The sequence below is a fragment of the Salvelinus alpinus genome, chromosome 11 (assembly GCF_045679555.1).
Source record: "Salvelinus alpinus chromosome 11, SLU_Salpinus.1, whole genome shotgun sequence".
NCBI lineage: Eukaryota > Metazoa > Chordata > Actinopteri > Salmoniformes > Salmonidae > Salvelinus > Salvelinus alpinus.
In genome coordinates, this window is record NC_092096.1 from 4,825,876 (window position 1) to 4,839,840 (window position 13,965).

At 44.8% G+C, this 13,965-nt stretch overlaps 1 protein-coding gene across 2 annotated transcripts in view; it reads right to left on the minus strand.

Moving 5' to 3' along the window:
* The window catches only part of LOC139533498 (receptor-type tyrosine-protein phosphatase O-like), a 127,877-nt gene that overhangs the window by 40,716 nt on the left and 73,196 nt on the right, over nt 1-13,965 (minus strand). For both annotated transcript variants that reach the window (XM_071331574.1, XM_071331575.1), the window contains 2 exons: nt 9,829-9,967; nt 564-684 (listed from right to left, as the gene is read on the minus strand). In XM_071331574.1, coding sequence (XP_071187675.1) covers nt 564-684; nt 9,829-9,967 — 260 coding nt within the window. The remainder of the gene's footprint in view (nt 1-563; nt 685-9,828; nt 9,968-13,965) is intronic.

The following is a 13,965-nucleotide window of genomic DNA, read 5'->3' on the forward strand; positions in this document are numbered from 1 at the left end:
GGAGCCAGTGGTCCTGGTAGTCAGGGGGGAGAGGAGCCAGTGGTCCTGGTAGTCAGGGGGGAGAGAGGAGCCAGTGGTCCTGGTAGTCAGGGGGGAGAGAAGCCAGTGGTCCTGGTAGTCAAGGGGGAGAGAAGCCAGTGGTCCTGGTAGTCAGGGGGGAGAGGAGCCAGTGGTCCTGGTAGCCAGGGGGAGAGAGGAGCCAGTGGTCCTGGTAGTCAGGGGGGAGAGAGGAGCCAGTGGTCCTGGTAGTCAGGGGGGAGAGGAGCCAGTGGTCCTGGTAGTCAGGGGGGAGAGAGGAGCCAGTGGTCCTGGTAGTCAGGGGGGAGAGAAGCCAGTGGTCCTGGTAGTCAAGGGGGAGAGAAGCCAGTGGTCCTGGTAGTCAGGGGGGAGAGGAGGAGCCAAGGGGAGAGAGGAGGAGCTAGTGGCTGTACTTGTTCAGCTCTATTTGTCTTAATCTTCTGAGAGAAATATATTGTGAAATATTATCTGAAAAAGCCAGAACTGTAGAAAGGTTAGTGTCAGGCTTGTGTGTCCATTATGTGAACAGCTCCCCCATATCTCACCTGGCCATCTGCAGGTGTTTCTTACGCAGCATCAGTAGGAAGAGGACCAGCAGGCTGAGAAGGAGCACACTGAGGACTGCTAGAGCAGAGATGGCAGCTACGCTGGGATTCATCTCTCTGGCTGGAAGAACAACACAGTACAGATGCTGGATGATACGACAGGCATACACACAGCCTGCAGATACAGGTTCATCTCTCTGGCTGGAAGGACAACACAGTACAGATTCTGGATGATACGACAGGCATACACACAGCCTGCAGATACAGGTTCATCTCTCTGGCTGGAAGGACAACACAGTACAGATTCTGGATGATACGACAGGCATACACACAGCCTGCAGATACAGCAATGAGGATCTGAAGGTCAGCATTTGAGTCATAGTGGTTGCGTGTGATCCACTACAGCCAGCTGACGTTGGCCTTCTAGAAAACAGGAACCATATTTTACCACAGGAAAGAGAGAGAGTGTGGCTGGGAACCACTTAAAAACAGACTGGTTCTGTGGTGTAAAACTGTAGAACCGTAGAGGTTTCCCATACCTCTGGTAGACTGGCTGACGGTACCTGTAGTAGAGATGTGTATAAAGGCTGACTGTACCTGTAGTAGAGATGTGTATAAAGGCTGACTGTACCTGTAGTAGAGATGTGTATGAAGGATGACTGTACCTGTAGTAGAGATGTGTATGAAGGCTGACTGTACCTGTAGTAGAGATGTGTATGAATGCTGACTGTACCTGTAGTAGAGATGTGTATGAAGGCTGACTGTACCTGTGGTAGAGATGTGTATGAAGGCTGGCTGTACCTGTAATAGAGATGTGTATAAAGGCTGACTGTACCTGTAGTAGAGATGTGTATGAAGGCTGACTGTACCTGTAGTAGAGATGTGTATGAAGGCTGACTGTACCTGTAGTAGAGATGTGTATGAAGGCTGGCTGTACCTGTAGTAGAGATGTGTATGAAGGCTGGCTGTACCTGTAGTAGAGATGTGTATGAAGGCTGACTGACTGTACCTGTAGTAGAGATGTGTATGAAGGCTGACTGACTGTACCTGTAGTAGAGATGTGTATGAAGGCTGACTGACTGTACCTGTAGTAGAGATGTGTATGAAGGCTGACTGTACCTGTAGTAGAGATGTGTATGAAGGCTGGCTGTACCTGTAGTAGAGATGTGTATGACGGCTGGCTGACTGTACCTGTAGTAGAGATGTGTATGAAGGCAGGCTGTACCTGTAGTAGAGATGTGTATGAAGGCTGGCTGTACCTGTAGTAGAGATGTGTATGAAGGCTGACTGACTGTACCTGTAGTAGAGATGTGTATGAATGCTGGCTGACTGTACCTGTATTAGAGATGTGTATGAAGGCTGGCTGTACCTGTAGTAGAGATGTGTATGAAGGCTGGCTGTACCTGTAGTAGAGATGTGTATGAAGGCTGGCTGGCTGACTGTACCTCTGGTAAAGATGTGTATGAAGGCTGGCTGACTGTACCTGTAGTAGAGATGTGTATGAAGGTTGACTGACTGTACCTGTAGTAGAGATGTGTATGAAGGCTGACTGACTGTACCTGTAGTAGAGATGTGTATGAAGGATGGCTGTACCTGTAGTAGAGATGCGTATGAAGGATGGCTGTACCTGTAGTAGAGATGCGTATGAAGGCTGGCTGACTGTACCTGTAGTAGAGATGTGTATGAAGGCTGACTGTACCTGTAGTAGAGATGTGTATGAAGGCTGGCTGTACCTGTAGTAGAGATGTGTATAAAGGCTGACTGGCTGTACCTGTAGTAGAGATGTGTATAAAGGCTGACTGGCTGTACCTGTAGTAGAGATGTGTATGAAGGCTGACTGACTGTACCTGTAGTAGAGATGTGTATGAAGGCTGACTGTACCTGTAGTAGAGATGTGTATAAAGGCTGACTGTACCTGTAGTAGAGATGTGTATAAAGGCTGACTGTACCTGTAGTAGAGATGTGTATGAAGGCTGGCTGTACCTGTAGTAGAGATGTGTATAAAGGCTGACTGTACCTGTAGTAGAGATGTGTATGAAGGCTGACTGTACCTGTAGTAGAGATGTGTATGAAGACTGACTGTTCCTGTAGTAGAGATGTGTATGAAGGCTGGCTGACTGTACCTGTAGTAGAGATGTGTATGAAGGCTGACTGTACCTCTAGTAGAGATGTGTATGAAGGCTGACTGTACCTGTAGTAGAGATGTGTACGAAGGCTGACTGTTCCTGTAGTAGAGATGTGTATGAAGGCTGACTTACTGTACCTGTAGTAGAGATGTGTATGAAGGCTGGCTGACTGTACCTGTAGTAGAGATGTGTATGAAGGCTGGCTGACTGTACCTGTAGTAGAGATGTGTATGAAGGCTGACTGTACCTGTAGTAGAGATGTGTATGAAGGCTGGCTGTACCTGTAGTAGAGATGTGTATGAAGGCTGACTGTACCTGTAGTCGAGATGTGTATGAAAGCTAGCTGACTGTTCCTGTAGTAGAGATGTGTATGAAGGCTGGCTGTACCTGTAGTAGAGATGTGTATGAAGGCTGGCTGTACCTGTAGTAGAGATGTGTATGAAGGCTGACTGTACCTGTAGTAGAGATGTGTATGAAGGCTGACTGACTGTACCTGTAGTAGAGATGTGTATGAAGGCTGGCTGACTGTACCTGAAGTAGAGATGTGTATGAAGGCTGGCTGTACCTGTAGTAGAGATGTGTATGAAGGCTGACTGTACCTGTAGTAGAGATGTGTATGAAGGCTGACTGTACCTGTAGTAGAGATGTGTATGAAGGCTGACTGTACCTGTAGTAGAGATGTGTATGAAGGCTGACTGACTGTACCTGTAGTAGAGATGTGTATGAAGGCTGACTGACTGTACCTGTAGTAGAGATGTGTATGAAGGCTGGCTGACTGTACCTGTAGTAGAGATGTGTATGAAGGCTGACTGACTGTACCTGTAGTAGAGATGTGTATGAAGGCTGGCTGACTGTGCATGTAGTAGAGATGTGTATGAAGGATGGCTGTACCTGTAGTAGAGATGTGTATGAAGGCTGACTGTACCTGTAGTAGAGACGTGTATGAAGGCTGGCTGTACCTGTAGTAGATATGTGTATGAAGGCTGACTGTACCTGTAGTAGAGATGTGTATGAAGGCTGACTGACTGTACCTGTAGTAGAAATGTGTATGAAGGATGGCTGTACCTGTAGTAGAGATGCGTATGAAGGCTGGCTGACTGTACCTGTAGTAGAGATGTGTATGAAGGCTGACTGTACCTGTAGTAGAGATGTGTATGAAGGCTGGCTGTACCTGTAGTAGAGATGTGTATAAAGGCTGACTGGCTGTACCTGTAGTAGAGATGTGTATAAAGGCTGACTGGCTGTACCTGTAGTAGAGATGTGTATGAAGGCTGACTGACTGTACCTGTAGTAGAGATGTGTATGAAGGCTGACTGTACCTGTAGTAGAGATGTGTATAAAGGCTGACTGTACCTGTAGTAGAGATGTGTATAAAGGCTGACTGTACCTGTAGTAGAGATGTGTATGAAGGCTGGCTGTACCTGTAGTAGAGATGTGTATAAAGGCTGACTGTACCTGTAGTAGAGATGTGTATGAAGGCTGACTGTACCTGTAGTAGAGATGTGTATGAAGGCTGACTGTTCCTGTAGTAGAGATGTGTATGAAGGCTGGCTGACTGTACCTGTAGTAGAGATGTGTATGAAGGCTGACTGTTCCTGTAGTAGAGATGTGTATGAAGGCTGACTTACTGTACCTGTAGTAGAGATGTGTATGAAGGCTGGCTGACTGTACCTGTAGTAGAGATGTGTATGAAGGCTGGCTGACTGTACCTGTAGTAGAGATGTGTATGAAGGCTGACTGTACCTGTAGTAGAGATGTGTATGAAGGCTGGCTGTACCTGTAGTAGAGATGTGTATGAAGGCTGGCTGGCTGACTGTACCTCTGGTAAAGATGTGTATGAAGGCTGGCTGACTGTACCTGTAGTAGAGATGTGTATGAAGGTTGACTGACTGTACCTGTAGTAGAGATGTGTATGAAGGCTGACTGACTGTACCTGTAGTAGAGATGTGTATGAAGGATGGCTGTACCTGTAGTAGAGATGCGTATGAAGGATGGCTGTACCTGTAGTAGAGATGCGTATGAAGGCTGGCTGACTGCACCTGTAGTAGAGATGTGTATGAAGGCTGACTGTACCTGTAGTAGAGATGTGTATGAAGGCTGGCTGTACCTGTAGTAGAGATGTGTATAAAGGCTGACTGGCTGTACCTGTAGTAGAGATGTGTATAAAGGCTGACTGGCTGTACCTGTAGTAGAGATGTGTATGAAGGCTGACTGACTGTACCTGTAGTAGAGATGTGTATGAAGGCTGACTGTACCTGTAGTAGAGATGTGTATAAAGGCTGACTGTACCTGTAGTAGAGATGTGTATAAAGGCTGACTGTACCTGTAGTAGAGATGTGTATGAAGGCTGGCTGTACCTGTAGTAGAGATGTGTATAAAGGCTGACTGTACCTGTAGTAGAGATGTGTATGAAGGCTGACTGTACCTGTAGTAGAGATGTGTATGAAGACTGACTGTTCCTGTAGTAGAGATGTGTATGAAGGCTGGCTGACTGTACCTGTAGTAGAGATGTGTATGAAGGCTGACTGTACCTCTAGTAGAGATGTGTATGAAGGCTGACTGTACCTGTAGTAGAGATGTGTACGAAGGCTGACTGTTCCTGTAGTAGAGATGTGTATGAAGGCTGACTTACTGTACCTGTAGTAGAGATGTGTATGAAGGCTGGCTGACTGTACCTGTAGTAGAGATGTGTATGAAGGCTGACTGTACCTGTAGTAGAGATGTGTATGAAGGCTGGCTGTACCTGTAGTAGAGATGTGTATGAAGGCTGACTGTACCTGTAGTCGAGATGTGTATGAAAGCTAGCTGACTGTTCCTGTAGTAGAGATGTGTATGAAGGCTGGCTGTACCTGTAGTAGAGATGTGTATGAAGGCTGGCTGTACCTGTAGTAGAGATGTGTATGAAGGCTGACTGTACCTGTAGTAGAGATGTGTATGAAGGCTGACTGACTGTACCTGTAGTAGAGATGTGTATGAAGGCTGGCTGACTGTACCTGAAGTAGAGATGTGTATGAAGGCTGGCTGTACCTGTAGTAGAGATGTGTATGAAGGCTGACTGTACCTGTAGTAGAGATGTGTATGAAGGCTGACTGTACCTGTAGTAGAGATGTGTATGAAGGCTGACTGTACCTGTAGTAGAGATGTGTATGAAGGCTGACTGACTGTACCTGTAGTAGAGATGTGTATGAAGGCTGACTGACTGTACCTGTAGTAGAGATGTGTATGAAGGCTGGCTGACTGTACCTGTAGTAGAGATGTGTATGAAGGCTGACTGACTGTACCTGTAGTAGAGATGTGTATGAAGGCTGGCTGACTGTGCATGTAGTAGAGATGTGTATGAAGGATGGCTGTACCTGTAGTAGAGATGTGTATGAAGGCTGACTGTACCTGTAGTAGAGACGTGTATGAAGGCTGGCTGTACCTGTAGTAGATATGTGTATGAAGGCTGACTGTACCTGTAGTAGAGATGTGTATGAAGGCTGACTGACTGTACCTGTAGTAGAAATGTGTATGAAGGATGGCTGTACCTGTAGTAGAGATGCGTATGAAGGCTGGCTGACTGTACCTGTAGTAGAGATGTGTATGAAGGCTGACTGTACCTGTAGTAGAGATGTGTATGAAGGCTGGCTGTACCTGTAGTAGAGATGTGTATAAAGGCTGACTGGCTGTACCTGTAGTAGAGATGTGTATAAAGGCTGACTGGCTGTACCTGTAGTAGAGATGTGTATGAAGGCTGACTGACTGTACCTGTAGTAGAGATGTGTATGAAGGCTGACTGTACCTGTAGTAGAGATGTGTATAAAGGCTGACTGTACCTGTAGTAGAGATGTGTATAAAGGCTGACTGTACCTGTAGTAGAGATGTGTATGAAGGCTGGCTGTACCTGTAGTAGAGATGTGTATAAAGGCTGACTGTACCTGTAGTAGAGATGTGTATGAAGGCTGACTGTACCTGTAGTAGAGATGTGTATGAAGGCTGACTGTTCCTGTAGTAGAGATGTGTATGAAGGCTGGCTGACTGTACCTGTAGTAGAGATGTGTATGAAGGCTGACTGTTCCTGTAGTAGAGATGTGTATGAAGGCTGACTTACTGTACCTGTAGTAGAGATGTGTATGAAGGCTGGCTGACTGTACCTGTAGTAGAGATGTGTATGAAGGCTGGCTGACTGTACCTGTAGTAGAGATGTGTATGAAGGCTGACTGTACCTGTAGTAGAGATGTGTATGAAGGCTGGCTGTACCTGTAGTAGAGATGTGTATGAAGGCTGACTGTACCTGTAGTCGAGATGTGTATGAAAGCTGGCTGACTGTTCCTGTAGTAGAGATGTGTATGAAGGCTGGCTGTACCTGTAGTAGAGATGTGTATGAAGGCTGACTGTACCTGTAGTAGAGATGTGTATGAAGGCTGACTGTACCTGTAGTAGAGATGTGTATGAAGGCTGACTGACTGTACCTGTAGTAGAGATGTGTATGAAGGCTGGCTGTACCTGTAGTAGAGATGTGTATGAAGGCTGACTGTACCTGTAGTAGAGATGTGTATGAAGGCTGACTGTACCTGTAGTAGAGATGTGTATGAAGGCTGACTGACTGTACCTGTAGTAGAGATGTGTATGAAGGCTGGCTGTACCTGTAGTAGAGATGTGTATGAAGGCTGACTGTACCTGTAGTAGAGATGTGTATGAAGGCTGACTGTACCTGTAGTAGAGATGTGTATGAAGGCTGACTGTACCTGTAGTAGAGATGTGTATGAAGGCTGACTGACTGTACCTGTAGTAGAGATGTGTATGAAGGCTGACTGTACCTGTAGTAGAGATGTGTATAAATGCTGACTGTACCTGTAGTAGAGATGTGTATGAAGGCTGACTGTACCTGTAGTAGAGATGTGTATGAAGGCTGGCTGTACCTGTAGTAGAGATGTGTATGAAGGCTGACTGTACCTGTAGTAGAGATGTGTATGAAGGCTGGCTGTACCTGTAGTAGATATGTGTATGAAGGCTGGCTGTACCTGTAGTAGAGATGTGTATGAAGGCTGGCTGACTGTACCTGCAGTAGAGAGGTGTATGAAGGCTGACTGTTCCTGTAGTAGAGATGTGTATGAAGGCTGACTTATTGTACCTGTAGTAGAGATGTGTATGAAGGCTGGCTGACTGTACCTGTAGTAGAGATGTGTATGAAGGCTGGCTGACTGTACCTGTAGTAGAGATGTGTATGAAGGCTGACTGTTCCTGTAGTAGAGATGTGTATGAAGGCTGACTTATTGTACCTGTAGTAGAGATGTGTATGAAGGCTGGCTGACTGTACCTGTAGTAGAGATGTGTATGAAGGCTGGCTGACTGTACCTGTAGTAGAGATGTGTATGAAGGCTGACTGTACCTGTAGTAGAGATGTGTATGAAGGCTGGCTGTACCTGTAGTAGAGATGTGTATGAAGGCTGACTGTACCTGTAGTCGAGATGTGTATGAAAGCTGGCTGACTGTTCCTGTAGTAGAGATGTGTATGAAGGCTGGCTGTACCTGTAGTAGAGATGTGTATGAAGGCTGGCTGTACCTGTAGTAGAGATGTGTATGAAGGCTGACTGTACCTGTAGTAGAGATGTGTATGAAGGCTGACTGACTGTACCTGTAGTAGAGATGTGTATGAAGGCTGGCTGACTGTACCTGTAGTAGAGATGTGTATGAAGGCTGGCTGTACCTGTAGTAGAGATGTGTATGAAGGCTGACTGTACCTGTAGTAGAGATGTGTATGAAGGCTGACTGTACCTGTAGTAGAGATGTGTATGAAGGCTGACTGTACCTGTAGTAGAGATGTGTATGAAGGCTGACTGACTGTACCTGTAGTAGAGATGTGTATGAAGGCTGACTGACTGTACCTGTAGTAGAGATGTGTATGAAGGCTGGCTGACTGTACCTGTAGTAGAGATGTGTATGAAGGCTGACTGACTGTACCTGTAGTAGAGATGTGTATGAAGGCTGGCTGACTGTGCATGTAGTAGAGATGTGTATGAAGGATGGCTGTACCTGTAGTAGAGATGTGTATGAAGGCTGACTGTACCTGTAGTAGAGACGTGTATGAAGGCTGGCTGTACCTGTAGTAGATATGTGTATGAAGGCTGACTGTACCTGTAGTAGAGATGTGTATGAAGGCTGACTGTACCTGTAGTAGAGATGTGTATGAAGGCTGGCTGTACCTGTAGTAGAGATGTGTATGAAGGCTGACTGTACCTGTAGTAGAGATGTGTATGAAGGCTGACTGTACCTGTAGTAGAGATGTGTATGACGGCTGACTGTACCTGTAGTAGAGATGTGTATGAAGGCTGGCTGTACCTGTAGTAGAGATGTGTATGAAGGCTGACCGTACCTGCAGTAGAGATGTGTATGAAGGCTGACTGTACCTGTAGTAGAGATGTGTATGAAGGCTGGCTGTACCTGTAGTAGAGATGTGTATGAAGGCTGACTGACTGTACCTGTAGTAGAGATGTGTATGAAGGCTGACTGACTGTACCTGTAGTAGAGATGTGTATGAAGGCTGGCTGACTGTACCTGTAGTAGAGATGTGTATGAAGGCTGGCTGGCTGTACCTGTAGTAGAGATGTGTATGAAGGCTGGCTGTACCTGTAGTAGAGATGTGTATGAAGGCTGACTGTACCTGTAGTATAGATGTGTATGAAGGCTGGCTGGCTGTACCTGTAGTAGAGATGTGTATGAAGGCTGGCTGGCTGTACCTGTAGTAGAGATGTGTATGAAGGCTGGCTGACTGTACCTGTAGTAGAGATGTGTATGAAGGCTGACTGTACCTGTAGTAGAGATGTGTATGAAGGCTGACTGTACCTGTAGTAGAGATGTGTATGAAGGATGGTTGTACCTGTAGTAGAGCTGTGTATGAAGGCTGACTGTACCTGTAGTAGAGATGTGTATGAAGGCTGACTGTACCTGTAGTAGAGATGTGTATGAAGGCTGGCTGTACCTGTAGTAGAGATGTGTATGAAGGCTGACTGACTGTACCTGTAGTAGAGATGAGTATGAAGGCAGGCTGTACCTGTAGTAGAGATGTGTATGAAGGCTGACTGACTGTACCTGTAGTAGAGATGTGTATGAAGGCTGACTGTACCTGTAGTAGAGATGTGTATGAAGGCTGGCTGTACCTGTAGTAGAGATGTGTATGAAGGCTGGCTCGCTGGGCGTACTGTAGCTATAACTGATCACACTGCAGTTATAGGAGGAGGAGGGCAGCAGGCTGGACACTGTCACCACATGGGACTGGGCTGTTAGAGGCTCCCGAGCCTGCAGAGAGAACAGAGCACATACTGGAAGGACAGAACACTGTACTGTGGAACAGAGAACATACTGCAAGGACTGAACACCGTACGGTAGAACAGAGAACATACTGCAAGGAGAACTTCGTACTGTAGAACAGAGAACATACTGCAAGGACAGAACACCGTACTGTAGAACAGAGAACATACTGGAAGGACTGAACACCGTACGGTAGAACAGAGAACATAATGCAAGGACTGAACACCGTACGGTAGAACAGAGAACATACTGGAAGGACAGAACACCGTACGGTAGAACAGAGAACATACTGCAAGGACTGAACACCGTACGGTAGAACAGAGAACATACTGCAAGGACAGAACACCGTACTGTAGAACAGAGAGAACAGAAAACATACTGGAAGGACAGAACACTGTACTGTAGAACAGAGAACATACTGGAAGGACAGAACACCGTACTGTAGAACAGAGAACATACTGCAAGGACAGAACACCGTACTGTAGAACAGAGAGAACAGAGAACATACTGCAAGGACTGAACACCGTACGATAGAACAGAGAACATACTGCAAGGAGAACACCGTACTGTAGAACAGAGAACATACTGCAAGGACTGAACACCGTACGGTAGAACAGAGAACATACTGCAAGGAGAACACCGTACTGTAGAACAGAGAACATACTGCAAGGACTGAACACCGTACTGTAGAACAGAGAACATACTGCAAGGACAGAACACCGTACTGTAGAACAGAGAGAACAGAGAACATACTGCAAGGACAGAACAGCATACTGTAGAACAGAGAACATACTGCAAGGACAGAACACTGTACTGTAGAACAGAGAACATACTGCAAGGACTGAACACCGTACTGTAGAACAGAGAACATACTGGAAGGACAGAACACCGTACTGTAGAACAGAGAGAAAAGAGAACATACTGCAAGGACTGAACAGCGTACGGTAGAACAGAGAACATACTGCAAGGACAGAACACCGTACTGTAGAACAGAGAACATACTGGAAGGACAGAACACCGTACTGTAGAACAGAGAACATACTGCAAGGACAGAACACCGTACTGTAGAACAGAGAACATACTGCAAGGACAGAACACCGTACTGTAGAACAGAGAACATACTGGAAGGACAGAACACCGTACTGTAGAACAGAGAGAACAGAGAACATACTGCAAGGACAGAACACTGTACTGTAGAACAGAGAACATACTGGAAGGACTGAACACCGTACTGTAGAACAGAATAGTTAATAGTTGATACAATGTTTCAGTTCACCAGCTTCAGACTGACCCAGTTAATAGTTGATACAATGTTTGCAGTTCACCAGCTTCAAAATGATATATAGATGATAGCAGTGTAATAGGGTACCATTATAGATGATAGCAGTGTACTACAGTACATAGGGAATAGGGTACCATTATAGATGATAGCAGTGTACTACAGTACATAGGGAATAGGGTACCATTATAGATGATAGCAGTGTACTACAGTACATAGGGAATAGGGTACCATTATAGATGATAGCAGTGTACTACAGTACATAGGGAATAGGGTACCATTATAGAGGATAGCAGTGTACTACAGTACATAGGGAACAGGGTACCATTATAGATGATAGCAGTGGACTACAGTACATAGGGAATAGGGTACCATTATAGATGATAGCAGTGTACTACAGTACATAGGGAATAGGGTACCATTATAGATGATAGCAGTGTACTACAGTACATAGGGAATAGGGTACCATTATAGAGGATAGCAGTGTACTACAGTACATAGGGAATAGGGTACCATTATAGATGATAGCAGTGTACTACAGTACATAGGGAATAGGGTACCATTATAGAGGATAGCAGTGTACTATAGAGGATAGCATTGTACTACAGTACATAGGGAATAGGTTACCATTATAGATGATAGCAGTGTACTACAGTACATAGGGAATAGGGTACCATTATAGAGGATAGCAGTGTACTACAGTACATAGGGAATAGGGTACCATTACAGATGATAGCAGTGTACTACAGTACATAGGGAATAGGGTACCATTATAGATGATAGCAGTGTCTACATTACATAGGGAATAGGGTACCATTATAGAGGATAGCAGTGTACTACAGTACATAGGGAATAGGGTACCATTATAGAGGATAGCAGTGTACTACAGTACATAGGGAATTGGGTACCATTATAGAGGATAGCAGTGTAGTACAGTACATAGGGAATAGGGTACCATTATAGAGGATAGCAGTGTACTACAGTACATAGGGAATAGGGTACCATTATAGAGGATAGCAGTGTACTACAGTACATAGGGAATAGGGTACCATTATAGAGGATAGCATTGTACTACAGTACATAGGGAATAGGGTACCATTATAGAGGATAGCAGTGTACTACAGTACATAGGGAATAGGGTACCATTATAGAGGATAGCAGTGCACTACAGTACATAGGGAATAGGGTACCATTATAGAGGATAGCAGTGTACTACAGTACATAGGGAACAGGGTACCATTATAGATGATAGCAGTGGACTACAGTACATAGGGAATAGGGTACCATTATAGATGATAGCAGTGGACTACAGTACATAGGGAACAGGGTACCATTATAGATGATAGCAGTGGACTACAGTACATAGGGAACAGGGTACCATTATAGATGATAGCAGTGTACTACAGTACATAGGGAATAGGGTACCATTATAGAGGATAGCAGTGTACTACAGTACATAGGGAATAGGGTACCATTATAGATGATAGCAGTGTACTACAGTACATAGGGAATATGGTACCATTATAGATGATAGCAGTGTACTACAGTACATAGGGAATAGGGTACCATTATAGAGGATAGCAGTGTACTACAGTACATAGGGAACAGGGTACCATTATAGATGATAGCAGTGGACTACAGTACATAGGGAACAGGGTACCATTATAGATGATAGCAGTGTACTACAGTACATAGGGAATAGGGTACCATTATAGAGGATAGCAGTGGACTACAGTACATAGGGAATAGGGTACCATTATAGAGGATAGCAGTCTACTACAGTACATAGGGAATAGGGTACCATTATAGAGGATAGCAGTGTACTACAGTACATAGGGAATAGGGTACCATTATAGATGATAGCAGTGTACTACAGTACATAGGGAATAGGGTACCATTATAGAGGATAGCAGTGTACTACAGTACATAGGGAATAGGGTACCATTATAAAGGATAGCAGTGGAATAGGGTACCATTATAGAGGATAGCACTGGAATAGGGTACCATTATAGATGATAGCAGTGTACTACAGTACATAGGGAATTGGGTACCATTATAGAGGATAGCAGTGTACTACAGTACATAGGGAATAGGGTACCATTATAGATGATAGCAGTGTACTACAGTACATAGGGAATGGGGTACCATTATAGAGGATAGCAGTGTACTACAGTACATAGGGAATAGGGTACCATTATAGAGGATAGCAGTAGAATAGGGTACCATTATAGAGGATAGCAGTGGAATAGGGTACCATTATAGAGGATAGCAGTGTACTACAGTACATAGGGAATAGGTTACCATTATAGAGGATAGCAGTGTACTACAGTACATAGGGAACAGGTTACCATTATAGATGATAGCAGTGTACTACAGTACATAGGGAATAGGGTACCATTATAGATGATAGCAGTGTACTACAGTACATAGGGAATAGGGTACCATTATAGATGATAGCAGTGTACTACAGTACATAGGGAATAAGGTACCATTATAGAGGATAGCAGTGTACTACAGTACATAGGGAACAGGGTACCATTATAGAGGATAGCAGTGTACTACAGTACATAGGGAATAGGGTACCATTATAGATGATAGCAGTGTACTACAGTACATAGGGAATAGGGTACCATTATAGATGATAGCAGTGTACTACAGTACATAGGGAATAGGGTACCATTATAGAGGATAGCAGTGTACTACAGTA